This window comes from Rhinoderma darwinii, chromosome 1, assembly GCF_050947455.1.
Source record: "Rhinoderma darwinii isolate aRhiDar2 chromosome 1, aRhiDar2.hap1, whole genome shotgun sequence".
In the NCBI taxonomy this organism is placed as follows: Eukaryota; Metazoa; Chordata; class Amphibia; order Anura; family Rhinodermatidae; genus Rhinoderma; species Rhinoderma darwinii.
The window spans coordinates 220,584,377-220,603,184 of NC_134687.1; the positions used below are offsets into that span (position 1 = coordinate 220,584,377).

At 36.9% G+C, this 18,808-nt stretch overlaps 1 protein-coding gene across 1 annotated transcript in view; it reads left to right on the forward strand.

Annotated features, from left to right (window-relative positions):
• FRAS1 (Fraser extracellular matrix complex subunit 1) overlaps positions 1–18,808 on the forward strand; it is a 457,569-nt gene that overhangs the window by 266,295 nt on the left and 172,466 nt on the right. Inside the window, exons 19-23 of the mRNA XM_075861759.1 lie at positions 3,577–3,717; positions 4,017–4,160; positions 12,513–12,665; positions 13,428–13,571; positions 15,262–15,408. Of these exons, the coding sequence (XP_075717874.1) occupies positions 3,577–3,717; positions 4,017–4,160; positions 12,513–12,665; positions 13,428–13,571; positions 15,262–15,408 (729 nt within the window). The remainder of the gene's footprint in view (positions 1–3,576; positions 3,718–4,016; positions 4,161–12,512; positions 12,666–13,427; positions 13,572–15,261; positions 15,409–18,808) is intronic.

Sequence of the window (18,808 nt, forward strand, 5' to 3'; positions counted from 1 at the left end):
AAAACCCCATCGAAATCAATGGGAGGCGAAAACCACGCCGACGAGTCTTTTGACGCGGTTTGTTATTAACCTTTTGCAGTTTTTCCCTTTGCCTGTTGAAAGAATAAGGTAAAAAAACTATTTAAAAAAAACAAAAAACTGAGCTGATTTATCCAGGCAGAATTTTCTGCCTGCAAAAAACTGTGTGAACAGGGACTTATTTTGGCCCTGTCCACACGAGTTTTTTTGACACTTTTTTTTTGTCGCGGAAACCGTGGCAAAAACGGAGGCAAAAAACGGTCTCCTACTGTTTTCAAAGCGAGGTGGAGGCGTTTTTTTCCCGCGAGCAGAAAAAAACGGTCACAGGAAAAAGAAGCGACATGCCCTATCTTGAGGCGGTTTCCACCTCAAATACCCCATTGGAATCAATGGGAGACGGAAAAAACGCTGCGAACTGCCAACGTGTTTTTGACGCATTTTGACTCGTTTTATGTCAGAAACTGCTCACGGATTTTTCCTTTGCCTGTTGAGGAAGAAGGAAAAATAAATGTGCCAAAAAATGTGACAAAAAACGCCTGTGGTGCAAAACCACTTTAAAAAAACATTTTCTGCCTGCAAAAAATCTCTGTGTAAACATAACCTTTATCTAAGATGTATTCTCAGTTCAGGCAATTTAGGCAGTATATAAGATTCGATCATTTGATGAAAAAAGGGCACACCATCCGTCAGCCAGTTTACCTATAGCTCTGAATGCTTCAGTCTAAACTTTAATTTCCATATTGTATTTTATCAGCAAAATATAAAGAATTTATTTTTGGCAAACATGCCCAATTCTGACTTTCACAAATCTGTTTTAGCTAAATAAAGTAAATTGGGGCTGACAATGTTCTACCATCCTATAAATGATATACCGTATAACTTAATAGATTCATATGTGTTGAGGCACATCCTAGGCAAATGTTTCGTTTTTATACTCACCTTTTGACAATACCAAAGCTTTCAACCATGATTGAATTTGTGGGACAGTTGCAAGGTCGCATAGAAAATAAAAAGAGTTGCACAGTCGATTTTCATGTACATAAGATTGACTGACATGGAGGGGGAGGGAGAGAGCAGGAGAGTATCAGTTTATGCAGTCTGGGTGACTGGATGTCCAATGACAGAATTGCATAGCTTCCAAAATGGCTGACTATGGTTATGTCCTAGTAGTGAGGCATCTATGGAGCACAAATTACTATGTTGCTAAGTTAAATACTGTGCAGACTAAGGCCTCATGCACACGAACGTATTTTTTTCCTCCCGTAAATACTGGTGTAAATACGGGTCCTTTGTCACACGTATTCGAACCGTGTTCCACCAGTATTTACGGATCCGTGCCCGTAAATACGGGTCCGGTGTCACCAGTATTCCACTCATATTTACGGACCCGTTTTCTCTGCACTAATCGGCAGCCCCTTCTCTCTATCATTGCTGGAAAGAGAGAAGGGGCAGCCCTTTCAACCAGAGTTTCTGCAACGATTGAAAGTAAAAGAAGTTCATACGTACCATTGTCTTGGTGACGCATCCCTCTCTTGACATCCAGTCCGACCTCCCTGGATGATGCGGCAGTCCATGTGACCGCTGCATCTGTGGAACAATAAAATTTATATTTTTGGACTAACACATGTCTGATTGATAATAAAAAATTTTGTGTATACATTTATGTGAGACGTATATAGGTTTTTTCATGTGACCGCTGCGGCCTGTGATTGGCCTGTGATTAGCTGCAGCGGTCACATGGGATGAAAAGTCATTCCGGGAGGCCGGTCTGGAGGAAGAAGCAGGTAAGTTAACTTTTAATACTATTAACTCCAGTGGTAGTCACTGGCCCGGGTGCTAAAAGAGTTACTGCCGATCAGTTAACTCTTTCAGCACCCTGGACAGTGACTATCCCCTGACGTCGCCTAGCAATGCTCCCGTAATTACGGGTGCACACACATAGCCACCCATAATTACGGGAGCCCCATAGACTTCTATGGGCCTGCCCGTGCCGTTATTGCGGCCTGAAATAGGACATGTTCTATATTTTTCAACGGCACGGACACCTTACCGTAAGCATACAGGGAGGTACCCGTGGCCAATAGAAGTCTATGGGCCTGTAATTACGGTCCGTAATTACGGCCGTTTTTACGTTCGTGTGTATGAGGCCTAAAAGGAGAGATACAGTCATACAAGTACATGTAACTTTTGCGTACATATTTTTTTCCAACGTACAGTAAACCGAAATTCTGTCATCTATTTTTCTTGTTAGCTTGAATGCGCCATATTGTCTGTAAGGAGTCATTACAGGCTGGGGAGAGGCTGACTATAGTGTTCTCAAATGGGATTAATGTCAAGTCTGGAAGAGTGGAAATATGGGTAACATTAGCAGGTCAACTTCTAACACTGCACTTTTATGAGCTGGCGACTTTAGTTTTAGTGGCCCTGAGACGTATGATATGTTTTGCATCAGACAGACTTTTATAGATGTCACGCAGGCTGGTTCATGCCCCGGTAATTTAATGAATGCACTATATGCATAGCACAAAAGAACAACTGTCCAAATCTCTCAACCTTAACAAAATACAGATTTGGTGCACTGTAAAAATGGTGGGATGGGAATGATAGGACGATGACAACACATTCTGCACCATCATTTTATACCAGGCGAGATACTTACACCCTGAATGCCTCATTTGACTTCAGTGCACAGGAATGAAAAGATGGTGAAAGCCATAAAACCCCTGAACGGCATATAGGGACACATCTGTGTATGTCTCTTCCACAATGGGAAATGACTGAGTCTTTATGTATATTATAAAATTAGCATTTTTGATTAATTGCAACTTGCTTGTAGAGCGGAAAAAATGATACAACACAAAGGAACATTTACAATTAAATTGACTGCTTCTCATATACTTCATAATATGTTTCCGCAATTATTATTTTTTTATTTCTAAAGTCTCCGCTCACTCATCGTAGAACGGGCAAAAAATGACAGACCGGTCTATGCTCAATTGAACAAACAGTGATGTATAAAACATTGAGGTACTGTTAAATATACAATATTCTGATTGAAATCCTGTCAAAGGAGGATTCAATGACTATTTTAAATACATGTGAAATTATGCATATAATATCCTGTAATATTAGCAGTAAAATCATGAATTATGGGAAATACATCTGCAGGGCTTCTTTCTTGTCATTGCGTGCCATTTGATTCTAACCATCTTAAATCACAAGAGAAGTAGAAGGAATATTGATGTTTGAGGGCTCTCAATATATAACCATTGGCTTGTTTTTATCACCCAAACTTTTTAAACTTCATTTGATCTCCAAATAGACAACCAGAGAAATTAATTATTGACCAATTCATTTGCCACCTTTTGCTGCGTTAAGGAAGAGCAATGGAAACCTCTATCGGATATCTTTCTCAGTTTGCTCCAATGAATAATTTATCAACAATTTTCAGGCGTTGATCAGAATACTAAAAACTACCAATGTTTTGGATGTTAAGTTCATGATATTGTGTAGCTATGTACTCTTGATTCATTATTTGATATATACTTTATATTACAGAATGCCACTCCACGTGTGGAAGCTGTAGTGGGAAGAACCATTTAAACTGCACAGACTGCACTGCCCCTAGTGTTCTGTACTATGGGGCATGTTTACCACAATGTCCCGAAGGAGTCTATGGCAAGGGTGCCGCTTGTCATGGTGAGTAGATCTGTAAATGGTTTAATGACAAACTCCTGCTATGTGCCTTATTAGAGCATTTCTTTTTGTGGTTTTGAAGTACCTGGCTTTTACACATAATGGAGGTATGTTTTCTGATTGTTGGATCAATAAGAATGTAGCCTGTCCGTTTGTCAGAAGACGCCTAAGGACATCAGTAAAGGCACATTGATTTTTATCAATTATTTGTATCTATTTCAGCATTTATTGTCTCTGTAACTAGTTCTGAATACAAAGTATATTTATGCACACAGTACATTTTTTCTGTTCTTATTTTGCAGCTTGCCACCCCTCCTGCAAAGAGTGTAGTGGGCCTTCTGATGCACATTGTTTGACATGCCACCCTCATGCCACACTTACTGGTGGAATCTGCAAGACTTCATGCCCTGATGGACAGTACCTCAATTTAGTGGGTTATTGTGTTGGTAAGTACGTTTTTGTTCTATTTTAGTAGTTGATACTAAATATCAGACTCCCATATTTACCGATAAGCTTGTACCTGTGGACAAAAACCTATTATTTTGTGACAGCACATTTATTTAAAGCCTTATTCAGATGGCCATATTCGGTTCATGATCTACGGACCCTGTGTCGTCCTTATTTCCAGGACCGACCACAGTTCAGCATTTTATGAAATACCGCCGACACAATGTCCGCATGTCACGGATCGAACAATAATGCCTGAAAGGGAACGTTCAGTATTTTGATTCTACAGTAAAAAGGTTAAAACGTGTATGTTTTTTTGTGTATTACTAATGCTGTTTCATGCTAAACAGAGTTAACATATGTACTAATGTATAACTAGACAGGCACTGTTTGACATTTTCTATTGGTTTTGATCTACTGCACTCCATCACTACACAGGTCTGTGTCCTTAATCTCAACCATCTTCCATAATCCCGTTTTGGTACTATCTTCCTCGTTTCCACACTGGCTATACTGCATATTACATTACAAAAGAAGTATGTGTCTAGAAACTCAATAATATTCCATAATCCTATTTTAACATGTATGACTATACTATCAGTATAAACCCTTACATTTACTGTTTCTTAGACAGTTTATATGCCACCCTCTAGATGCTCTCTAAGGCATTCATACCATATGATAAAATTATGAGTACCGTATTGTTGTTTCTTATACTAAAACGCCATAAAATGAAATTCAGTGATTTTATTCAGTTTTTTCTTCTCTTATATTTAGGATATAACAAACCTTATTTAGTCGTCGTCCCCCCCTATTAGTCTCACCATAATGCTTGGCTTTCGATTCTTAAAAACCATTTGGCACCCACTCATTTGACTTCACAGTCCATCTCATTACAAATTGTATATCACTGCCTTAATGAACGATTAAAATTGATATTTATTATAGTAATCAATACTAAAAAATTGGCTCAATAGCCAAAAGGACTGTATAAGGCAAAAGCAGATAGACCAGTAGGGAAACGCTGATGGATGTTGCAGTAGTCCACATATATTCGCATTTGCGTATGTAATGGAAGTCCCTATATGTTATATTATAAACCTGGTGATCCCTGCCACTAAAGCTGTGTCCCTGTAAGTGTGTCCCAACGCGTTTCAGCGCATTTCGTTGTTAATGCGCATCATCAGGGGTCACAATTTTGGTTATTTCATTTAAAAACACAGATAGGCCGGTTAGCACATGTAGCGCGCCATTAACATTCACCCGAACGTACATTAAGCTATATCAGCACAACGCTCTATGTGCAGTGGTAATTTGTTTTCCATCTCATTACAATTCCATTTTAACAACTTCACCCCTCACTTTCTACCAATAGGTATAGCACCATTCAGCACCATCATGGCGAAAAAGTACCTGACATAGTCATAAATTCGAACTGTATCATTTACTATAACTATTGACATTATTTAATAAAAAGCACATACTTTTTTTTTCCATAAATGTTTTTTTTTTTAGGAATAATAACATTTCAGTTTTAAAATTAGTACATTTTTGGTACATTTGATAGATGTTTATTTTTATTCTTTTCCATAAATGAAAATATAGAATTATTACCTACGTGCTCCGTCTCCCTTTGTTGCTCCTACAGACTTGATAAATTTACACCATGAAATGTTGTCTAATATGTTTCTGCCGCTAATACAGGCTCCATTAGTTACATCATTTACTCTTTTTTTTTTAGTGGAAAATAGAAATGAGTAGGCTGATTATACGTATCAGAAATGAGTACTTCACTCTGTACTATGTTCATACACTACTACTAATGTGTTAAAGCATTATTTCATAGCCTTCTCAGCAAGTATTGATTGTATTGTATTTTCCCTGCTCTCCAGAGGTATGCAATGTTACCTCTATTGCAGTACACTAATCTATTTCCATCCATGTCACAGCATGCACTGCCCGGAATGGACAACAGCCTGGAATTGCTACGTATCCGTCAATTTTAATGGCTTACTAGGCATGCATTTCGGAAATATATTGTCAAACGTGATCCTAATTTTTTATCTGTTCATTAAGAGGATGAATTTAGAGAGACTATCAAATTGCTTTCCTTGTTCTTGTTATTTTAGATGAGCCTGTGTTTCCTTATTGTATTTTTCAAATTACCATGTGCTTCTGAAAGAAGTGACATTAAATTTTAAGGCACGGTCATACAGCTTGTTTTCAGGCATATTTCGAACCGTAAGGGTATGTTCACACGCTTAAAGAGTCTCTGTCACCACATTATAAGTGGCCCATATTGTACATGATGTGATCGGCACTGTAATGTGGATTACAGCAGTGTTTTTTATTTAGAAAAACGAGTATTTTTATGACCTATTTTAGCATTATGCTAATGAGTTTCTTAATGCCCAACTGGGCATGTTTTACTTTTTGACCAAGTGGGAGTTGTACAGAGAAGTGTATGACGCTGACCAATCAGTGACCAATCAGCATCATACACTTCTCTCCATCCATTTACACAGCACTTAGTGATCTTACTAGATCACTATGTGCAGCCACATAATCACACACTAACGTTACTCAAGTGTCCTGACCGTGAATAGATATCGCTTCCAGCCAGGACGTGATGTCTATTCAGTCCTGACACTTCGCTAACGTTTGTGGTTGATTTACAGCACAGCAAGCGTAATCTCGCTGTAAATGACAGTTTGCAGTGTAATCTCGCGAGACTATGCTTGCTGTGCTGTAAATCAACCACAAACATTACCGAAGTGTCAGGATTGTGAATAGACATCGCGTCCTGCCTGGTAGTGATGTCTATTCACTGTCAGGACACTTGAGTAACGTTAATGTGTGTGTAGGTGGCTGCACATAGTGATCTAGTAAGATCACTATGTGCTGTGTAAATGAATGGAGAGAAATGTATGATGCCGATTGGTCAGCGTCATAGACTTCTCTGTACAACGCCCACTTGGTCAAAAAGTAAAACACACCCAGTTGGGCATTAAGAAAGTAATTAGCATAAAGCTAAAATAGGTCGTAACTCCGTCAAAAATTATCGTTTTTCTAATAAAAAACACTGCTGTGATCTACATTACATCACATGATGTAGAAGATAGGGCATTTATAATGTGGTGACAGAGCCTCTTTAACAAAATCTGGCTGAAAATATGGAGCTGTTTTCGAGGGAAAACAGCTCCTGATTTTCCGCCGTTTTTAAGCAACTCGCGTATTTTGCAGCGTTTTTTCCCGGCCGTTTTTGGAGCTGTTTTTCTATTGAGTCAATGAAAAACAGCTCCAAAAACAGCTCAAAAGTGACATGCACTTCTTTTTACGGGGCGTCTTTTTACACGCCGTTATTTGAAAATAAGGCGTAGAATAACGCCCCGTCAGAACAGAACGCTGTATTTACCATTGAAATCAATGGGCAGATGTTTGTAGGCGTTCTGCTTTCGATTTTTCAGCTGTTTTACGGCCTGAAAAACGGCTGAAAATAGCCCGTGTAAACATACCCTCAAACACTCGTATTACACTCCAAAATACATTTGAGTATGCCGGCAAACAGTTTCTCATTGATGTCAATGGGAAATATAGTGTGTAGTTCATAGGAGGCGTAATTTAACGCAGCTGAATGAAAGAAAAAAAAAACAAGTATTATGTCACTTCTTGAAGCGCTTTTCCAGCTGATTTTCTATTGACTACAAAACAACCCTTCAAAAATACACCTCAGAATACGATTGGAAAACGCTTGAAAATAAACTTAAAAAACGCTTGCAAAAATCAAAATTGCTTTGAAAATTAGCTCCGAAAACACCTGAATTTAGAAGCTGTTTTCTCTTGGTTCTTCTTCTGCCTCCAGCATAAGCCGTGTGAACATACCCTATTCTGTTTGTTCTCTGAATTTTAAATCCACCATATTCGGGACAAACCTTCCTGAGACAAATTTGAAACTATGCATTTTATGTAACTAATTTTATAATCTTAATACAATATTTTAAAAGGATATCCACTGCTTTGTTAACGGCGCTTGGTTAAATAAGCCACTTAACAACATAAATTACTGACTTGGCAATACATTTGTGGTATCAAATTGAAGGAGAACGGCCAAATTGTTCTGATCAGGGAAGAATCCATTTATTGCAATATGATGCCAGAAGATGACCATATACATAGCCCCTTTTAGTATCCTGCCCAAAATGTATACTCTTTAACGTGAAAGCATTATTATTAACCAAAATGACTATTATGATGAACCTATACTGTTTATACTGTAAAATGCTCAATCAGACCTTCAGTGTAATTGCACCTTATAAACTTTTCATTCTAAATGGACCAAACATTCTGCGAAGATTCACTTTCCAACCCGTGCTCAAAATCTGAGATCCTGGCTGTTTAACCACTTAGATGCCAAATAACAATAGCTGTGGCATCGGGGGGATTTCTGCCTACAACTTATACATTTAAATCAATGATAATACAGGAGGCTGTAGGCTACTCAGCTGCTCCTATATATATATATATATATATATATATATATATATATGTCTTTTGAATATGATGAACACAGCGTCCAAAAAAGAAAAGCCATGTTTATTTTTCAATAATAAAATCAAAATATCACTTTATTTCTTTATCAAGACAAGCTAATCTGAAAACAATTGGATTATGGTGTGACCATGTATCATTTGACAAACAGTTTAAAGGTTTATAACTTTTGCTTGTTATTTACACTTAAAGGGGTTGTCCAGGTTCGGGTCGGTTTTTCGTACTGATGACCTATCCACAGGATAAGTCATCAGTAAATGATCAGATGAGACACCTGGACCCCGCACCGATCAGCTGTTTCAGTTGCCTCCGGCACTGGAAGTTATGCAGTGGTCGGTGCTGGAAGTAGATGGCTTCATAGACTGTATAGCGACCGCGCTGGGTTACTGCAGCTCTCCTAAGCACTTGAATAGGAGCAGAGCTGCAGTGTTGCAGCACAGCCGCTATACAGTGATCAGAGTCATCTGCTTCCGGCACCAACCACTGCAAAACTTCCGGTGGTGAAGGCAACGGAAACAGCTGATCAGTGTGGGGTCCAGGTGTAGGGCCCCCACCGATCATATACTGGTGACCTATCCTGTGAAAATCCGCCACATGCCCAGACAACCCCTTTAAATATAGCTTTTCTCTGAACTCTTATTCCAAGTCCAACCATCCTTCCAAGAGGCAGCAGAAGCCTTTGTTACTGTAGGTTTCCATAGACATGATTAGAAAATTCTTTACTTGAAACTAAAGAGTAGGAACCTAGAGTACATTTGTATACCCAGAGGGTTTCATATATTTATGCGTTAATATTTTATGAAGAGGTGCCGTATATTCACTATAGATTTAGAGGTTTAATTTCTCTTTGAGGAAAGTAGTTACACTTCTGAATTCAGTTCAATAATATAAGAATTACAGCCTTCGTATTAGTAGAGGATTACAAATCTAAATCTAGGCACAATTACATATTAAATATTTCAATTACACAGTTTAGATTCTTAAATTACTTTTAATGCTTTAAGGCAAAACAGATTTTGCTATTATTTTGTAGCTTTGAGTCTCATCTAAACTCCTAATAAGTGTTCTACTACAAATGAAGTGGATTCTTGCAAGTCAATATTTGTATTTCATTTTATTAACTTGATGGAGCTGTCTGCGGGAGTATAAACCAACACATGTCAGTATGAGCAATGTGCTAGTATACGCTGCATTTATATGCTGCATATTGAAATCCATTTTATGCTCACACATTACTGCTCCGAAAATACGTCATTACGCCTCTAGCGATAAGCAGCATTACTGCCATACATGCCGGAAATACGAGGAAATATAAATGTGGAATTTCTGTTCCATTCTAAAAGGAACTGAAGATTATAATTGTGACTTTATAGATACATTTCAGAAACTAATCCTGATGTTTTTTTTTACGGGAAAGTTATCAATGCAACCTGTCATTTTAACGCCCCTGGGACAGAATTACAGTAAAGTCCAAGGACAATAATGTACTTCAGCTCATAGTGCTCAAATATTAAGGTTACACTATAGTACCCATTGCAAAAATTCCATTACACCTTTCTACAAGTGCAGCCAACCCCTAAATCATACATATTTCTTCACTTCTATGTATCTTTTCCTCACATAATACAATCTGTTCAAAAATATACTCTTTATAGAAACAATCCATAGAACGGTATTCACATTATTGTAAACGTATCTATAAATGTAATAAGGTATGACCCATAGATATGGGCTGATCATCATTCACAGATGATCTTTCAAGAAATATATTATGGTTACACATGTTGCTATGATTTTTTCATAGAAACACTCGTTGATGTAGTTCATGGCACTTGATATAAACCTACACTGACCGATTTGTAAATTCATTTTGTAACATTTATCAGATGATCGTGTTAGTTGCATTTGCTTGAGAATAAAACCGGTTTAGATCTGAAGTATTGCTTTCCATAGACAAATTATAAGACTATGGCTAGGATTCTTCTTTCTTCTATGTGCGCCAGTTATTATTAAGCTCTAGTGTCCAGTGTTGGTAGAATTACTAGAATAGTAATGTAATAACTACAACTCACGCCTGTTGTTTTGAGCCAGAGCAGGGTTTGACCATAGAGCAGTATTAAAAGCACACTGATATAACCCCCTGCAGAGAGATGACTCTGTGCTACTGTACCTGAAACATGAACATTAAATGCATGACACTAAAAGTAATTTAAGCAGAATTATAGTGGATGAGAAGGTAAATTGAATTAAACTGGGCATACTGAAACTTGTAGTTTCAGGCATGGGTAGGACACATTTTTTGGGCATCCAAGTCAAACCTGATAAAATTAATCCAGAGCACCCCGCAAAAGTCCCAGTGCCCATATAACAGTTCCTGCCAGTGTCCCCCCCCCCCTAAAAGTTCCAGCCACAGTGTCCCATAAGAGTGGCAAGCACACTCTCCCCAAAAAATCACAGTTTCCCCATAAGAGTCCAACTACAGTATGGCAGTATGGAACTGCTCGCTCTCTACAGCCTGCCCAAGTCATTATACTCTCATTAACTTGTGAAATGGAAATTCACTTTAACCTGGGCAAACAGTGTTCTACTTTTTAAAACTCCTGTGACAATATTCATTTCTATATTGATTTACTGTATCTTGCAAACTAATGTCTAATGAATCAGAAAGACTAAAGCAATAAAGCTATATAGAGGATAGATTAATAGGCCTATAGTGTACAGGGCTTACATTTACCATTAACCTATAGCTTTACCGTCTTACGCCGTAACACCTCTTGCACACGACCGAGTTTGAGCCGTGAAAACGGTCCGTGTGACGTCCGCATTTCCCGGCCCAACCGCGGTACTGTATCATTTTGTTCAGTTCGGAACAGCATGTTCCGTGGGGAGGCAGAGACCCCTAACATCATAAAATGTCTATAATGCCAGGAGTCCCGCTTACCTGTACCGTGGTTGCGCCGGGAAATGCAGCCGACACTTTGACCGTTTTTCACGCCCTGCACTCGGTCATGTGCAAGAGATGCAATTGTACTTGTATAGAATATCCATCATGATATTTACCATGAGTCTATCTAGAATGGGAAAAAAATAAAATATATATGTCTGTCTATCTAGCTATATAGTATTCAAAAGAAGATCTTGCAGCACGCCTGAATAAACGACATTTTCTTTTATCACATATTGGAGTGCTGCAAGATCTTCTTTTGAATACTTTATATATTCCAAGGATCAGGACTACTTGTTGGGCACCCTGACATTTATTATCCTGTTGGGAGTGCTGGCTTTCAGGTATATATATATATATACATATATATATATATATATATATATATATATATATATATATATATAAACAAATGGATCCAGCCGCACCGGTATGCTGTGGGTGCAAGCCAACGGGATAAGACCACAATCCCAATGGTATATAAGACAAAAAATAGGCAGCACTCCGTTCAGGTAGAGGTGAAAAAAAGGCTCCAGTGGAAGGAGCTGAAACGTTGCCACTGTTTATGGGACAATAAAAGTACCCTCTTTTTTCACCTCTACCTGAACGGAGTGCTGCCTACTTTTTGTTATATATATATATATATATATATATATATATATATATATATATATATATATATATATATATATATAAAACTACTTTTTACTGGTTAGTTGTGCATTTGTAATTTGGTTAGAAATTCCACGATTTTTTCTGTGTAGCAGACATGCACATGAATTGCGACTTTTCTGAAGTGCCAAACTTTAATATAGTTTTCATAGTTTTTTTACTTTTTTTTTTTTGTTTCTTTTATTAGATTGCCATCCCCAGTGTCAGTATTGTGTAGCAAATCTGCATGACACAGGCAGTGTGTGTTTGAAGTGCCAGTACTCCAGATACTATTTTCTTGGGGATCGTTGTCTTCCAGAGTGTTCGGGAGGATTTTATGTAGAGGGCAGAACCTGTAAAGGTAAGACACATATTCACTTTTACCTACAAAATATAATAAATTAGGCTATTAAAATTGCCACCTACAGTAAGTTTTGACAGCTGTAGTGTAAATATGCGCAGATGTCTATTTTGTGGCACGAAAGAGCAGATTCTAAGAATTTCTGTAACTGAGATTGTATCTAGCTTAGGCTGAATTCACACTGCGTGTAGGAAAGCTCCTGGCGTATACGACAAACTTATCTATAGGCTCTCATTCACTTGACGGAGGTCAAAAGTGTTTTTTTCACCTACATCGGGCTGGTTTACATCAGTCTACCTTTTTTCAACTCTGTGGAATAGCGTAGTCTGCTGCACTATTCCATTCAGAGGCATCCTGCTTAAAAAGCAGTTTTTTAACATGTTCGCCTATGAGGGACAGATGCCACTGTATGCCTATATAATGGAATCTGTTGAACGTATACCTCCGACGCACACAGCAAATGCAGTGTGAATAGACCCTTATTTACATTTTACAACGGTATTGATAATTTATTAAAATATATTCACAGTATATTAACCACAATATTATAACATATGGTAGCGGTAAATTGCCTATATATATTTAATTGAGCGCATTATACATGTATATACAGATAGATAGTTAAATAGATAGAAAGAGAGAAATGCATGGATTTATAGGATGATAATAGTTACCACAATGGGAAAAACATTCTAGAATTATTTGAAGTGGCTGTTTTGTTTTCCTGTGGTTCTTGTGGTAAATTCCTCGCATCTTCCACAGGTTGTCACCTGTCCTGTAAAACCTGCAGCGGGCCAGGTCTGAACTTCTGTTCCTCCTGTGAGGATGGTCTTGTTTTGTCTCACAATGGCATGTGTACACAGACATGTGTCCAAGGATACTACCGGGATGAGAATGGATGCAAAGGTATGAGAGTCATTGTAAAACTTGTGTGTCTTAAATGCCTAGCTTTTACATGCAGCAATTTAATATATGAACGTGACAGTATCATTTATATTAGTCATATGCAGCAATTACTCCAGTTACCTGGGAACTTCATGAAGTTGCTATCAAATTTTATACACTAAATTTCAGTATTTCTTATGGTGTGTGAGAGCTCTCCCTCCTATGGAGCCCTGCAGCTGTGTAAGCAGGACAGGTATAGGTCCATTTGCCAGCTCTGTATACAAACAGTGAATAGTTAGTTCCATTTACTTACTACATGTTCAGATCTTGAAAAGAAACTTGACGCAAAGATAACAGCAGGAAACCCTTTTAATGCTCGTTCCATAATAAACCATTTGATATAAAAAAGCTCTAAGTTAAAAATATTAAAATCGGGCTAGATTGTGATTTTGCTCTTCCATTATACTTGAATTTTAATAAAGTGGAATTCTTCCCAGTTATATAGTTCATATTAGTGTCGTAATTATGGTGAGAAAGAAAGTTACAGACATATACATATTATATAGTTCTTATTAGTATAGTGTGTTATTATGGTGATTTTTTTCTACTTTGAAGGATCTTATCTACGAATCGTTCCCTACAGCTTTTTACAGACGCTGAGCCATTATGTGGGAGGCTATAAAACGGCACATTGACTCCTATATTTTTCCATGCAGCTCCTTATGCCGGAGATGTTCTCTTCTAGAAGCAATGATTCTAGGGGAGAATACATCTGTAATACAGCATCCAATGGAGCATGCCACAATTTAAAATCACAGGTTCGGTAGGACCTAATACACCTCTTAGGGTGCCATATTACGGCTCCATACATCTAATAGACCCATAAAAAACAAATGTGCATGAGGCCTTAGTGGGTTACATGTTTTAGCACAATGTACTTTAAGAGATGAGCAAGATTTAGAGATTGGTAGATTCTAATACAGAAAGAGTACCATGTCAAAGATTTTTCTGTATAAAAAAATAGCCAACTTCTTAAACTTTTACTTGAGGTGACTTCAATAAAGGACACTGTATTCTTAGCTCAAAGATGATTTCTGCTGAGATTATTTTTTTTTGCCTTCCAAGCAAAGTACAATCAGTTGTCAGAAATAAAGACTTCTATTCATCACTGAGAAACCTTTTTTAAGGTTTGTTCTATAAACTGCAGTGTCCTTCCATGAACCATTAGTTCCGAAAAACACCTTTAGATTGGCATTGAGAAATGTGGAGTATGAATACAACAGGAACAGCCAGGTCGAAACGCGTTGTGAGACAAACTATGAATTCCATCACACAGAGCCAGCAAAGATTTAGACTTATGAAAGACTTCAATAATTGGATTTGCTATGTGACTGGAGAGAATTTGTTTTTTGGCTACAGTAAAAAGGAAGTTATTATTTGGCTGATCTATTAGTTAAGTTCTTAAAATGAAAAGTCTTAAGCGATTCTTTTAAAAATGATGTCATCATTGCAGCAAATAAATGCATAGAATTATCCTTCAACAAATATGTGGGTTATATTTGGGTGTATACTCGGAGTAGAATTACGCCTTTATAATAACCATTACATTATAGACATTTGGAGGAAAGGTTCAATATCCATCCCTCAAGACAGCGGCCGTCCTTATTTATTGTAACCATCTCATAACGTTTGTTTATTTTCCTTTGTGCAGCATGCGATAGCCAGTGTTTATCATGTGACTCAGCGGAGGGGTGTACTGCGTGTAAAGACACAAAGAAAGTTCTGCTATTTGGAGAGTGCCAATATGAAAGCTGCACCCAGCAGTATTACCTAGATTACGCCAGTGGAACATGCAAAGGTAAAAAAACATATTCTACAAAAACATCAAAAGATCTCAATCTATATATTTCTAAATGTAGAATATTCTAGTGGTCAAGTAGCATAAAAAAACTGCATGAATAAGATAACTAAACTATTATTTCAAGTACAGGTAGGGGATAGAAAGAAACGCTGAAGACTCCATAGTCCAATGTTCTTAAAAAAAAGTGTTTGGCTGTTTGTTGTAGGGTAGAATTATTAGTGACTACTATTGATCCAACAGTTCTTATTTTACGCTTGTTGTGGTAAGGAGTTTCCCCCTCACTCTGTCATTATCCCTGTTGATCATGACGAGAAAGGGAAATCTATCCAAAGAAGAAAGCAACACAACCACTAGAAGATGGGTGCAAATCCTTCCAGGACCCTGACTCCGTGTTCCACAATTGTATAAAAATCCAAAGATGAGACTGCACTCCAAAGGCAAAGTGTAAAAAGGAAAGGTATTTTATTTGCCCAGATGAAACGTTTCAACCCATCTCATGGGGCTTTTCCCAGGGCTTGAGAAAGGCCTTATGGAGCTGGGGAGAAACATTGTATATGGGTAAATAAAAGATTTGTACTTTTTACACTTACCTTTCCAGTGCTGATCTATCTATCTATCTATCTATCTATCTATCTATCTATCTATCTATCTATCTATCTATCTATCTATCTATCTATCTATCTATCTATCTATCTATCTATCTCATATCTATCTATCTCATATCTATCTATCTATCTATCTATCTATCTATCTATCTATCTATCTATCTCACATTTCTATCTATCTATCTCACATTTCTATCTATCTATCTATCTATCTATCTATCTATCTATCTATCTATCTATCTATCTATCTATCTATCTATCCCATATCTATGCCATAGCTATCTATCTATCTATCTATCTCACATATCTATCTATCGATCTATCGATCTATCGATCTCACATATCTATCTATCCCATATCTATGCCATATCTATCTATCTATCTATCCCATATCTATCCCATATCTATGCCATATCTATGCCATATCTATCTATCTATCTATCTATCTATCTATCTATCTATCTATCTCACATTATCTATCTATCTCACATTATCTATCTATCTCACATTATCTATCTATCTCACATTATCTATCTATCGATCTCACATATCTATCTATCTATCTATCTATCTATCTATCTATCTATCTATCTATCTATCTATCTATCTATCTATCTATCTCTATCTATCTATCCCATATCTATGCCATATCTATCTATCTATCTATCTATCTATCTATCCCATATCTATGCCATATCTATCTATCTATCTATCTATCTATCTATCTATCTATCTATCTATCTATCTATCTATCTATCCCATATCTATGCCCTATCTATCTATCTATCTATCTATCTATCTATCTATCTATCTATCTCACATTATCTATCTATCTCACATTATCTATCTATCTATCTCACATTATCTATCTATCTATCTCACATTATCTATCTATCTATCTCACATTATCTATCTATCTCACATTATCTATCTATCTCACATTATCTATCTATCTATCTATCTATCTATCTATCTCACATTATCTATCTATCTCACATTATCTATCTATCTATCTCACATTATCTATCTATCTATCTCACATTATCTATCTATCTATCTCACATTATCTATCTATCTCACATTATCTATCCTATCTATCTATCTATCCATCCATCCATCCATCCATCCATCCATCCATCCATCCATCCATCTATCTCACATCGCTATCTATCCCATATCTATCTACATATAATCTATTTATCTATCTGTCTATCTAATTTTATATATGATTTTAGTATGTAGAAACTTGCTGACCTGCCTGTCACATCTTTGCAGTGGCATGAGATTACTGCTGTAAAAACACAAGTTGGCAGTTTTAATTAAATAATGGTAAAACACATTATAGAGCATTGAATTATTTCAAACTTGTCAATTATCTAAGAGAAAAATTCAGTTTGTGGAATTAATTAGTCGTGGGTCACTAAAATGTAAATTGATGAAATCCCAGGGATGTGAAAGATCATGTCTCCTTTCCTTACTGCCCATTCTTTTGGACCTAATTTTAAGACTTTGGACCAGTGTTGTGCACATATTTTTTTATTAGTAATTATTTTACTCTATTTTTAAATATAATCATTACATAATCATATAAGTGTACATATCAAGAAAAAACACAATACCCCCCCCCCCCAGTACCCCACAGTGGAGAAAAATAAATAAATAATTTTGTTAAAAATATGGGAAAACTGGATATTTTCCTTATCCTTTGAAAGGAGTGATTTTTTTTTTAAACAAAATATTTAGTTTTTCCTACAATCCATTTTTTTTCAAACATCAAGATGTAATAGATATAGTTACTCCATTGTGGTAATGTGGAGACGTCCCTAGATAGCCAATACCTTGCAATCAACTTTCTTGTGGCATATAATAATTTTTGTATAGCTTCATCGTCTATTAAAGGTATCTATATAATATCTGAAACTCCCAAAATACATAAAGCACTTTCTGCAAAGATTTTACATCCGGTTAATAATATCAATAATGCTATTCCAAAATCTACATATATTTGGGCATCTCCAAAGTAAATGTACCGAATCCGCTTCTTCCAATAAACTCTTTGGCCAACTATTGTCTAACCTACAATTCTTTTTGACGAGCAGTTTTGGTGTCAAGTACAACTGAAGTACAATATAAATTTGGGATCGTAAGTAAGCCAATCTTGGTTAAAGCTTGGGTATATTTCTAAAACATAATTCCCATTTCTCAGCTTAGATCGATGAGAGAATTTTTTCAGATGTTCATTAATTAACAACCTGTATAATATGGATAATATTCCTTTTGGCTTCATCTTCCTTATAATGCAATCAAGAACAGGAAAACTGTCAACTCTAAAAAAAAAAAATTACACTTAACATCGCAACACACTGATTTTATCTGTAGATATCTATATGCAAGGTCTCTAGAAGTCCTATATTCCTGTATTAAATGTGGCAGTGGCTTAAAGAGGCTCTGTCACCAGATTTTGCAACCCCTATCTGCTATTGCAGTAGATAGGCGCTGCAATGTAGATTACAGTAACGTTTTTATTTTTAAAAAACGAGCATTTTTGGCCAAGTTATGACCATTTTTGTAGTTATGCAAATGAGGCTTGCAAAAGTCCAAGTGGGTGTGTTTAAAAGTAAAAGTCCAAGTGGGCGTGTATTATGTGCGTACATCGGGGCGTTTTTAATACTTTTACTAGCTGGGCGCTCTGACGAGAAGTATCATCCACGCTGTGACGTCACTCACAGGTCCTGCATCGTGTCAGACGAGCGAGGACACATCGGCACCAGAGGCTACAGTTGATTCTGCAG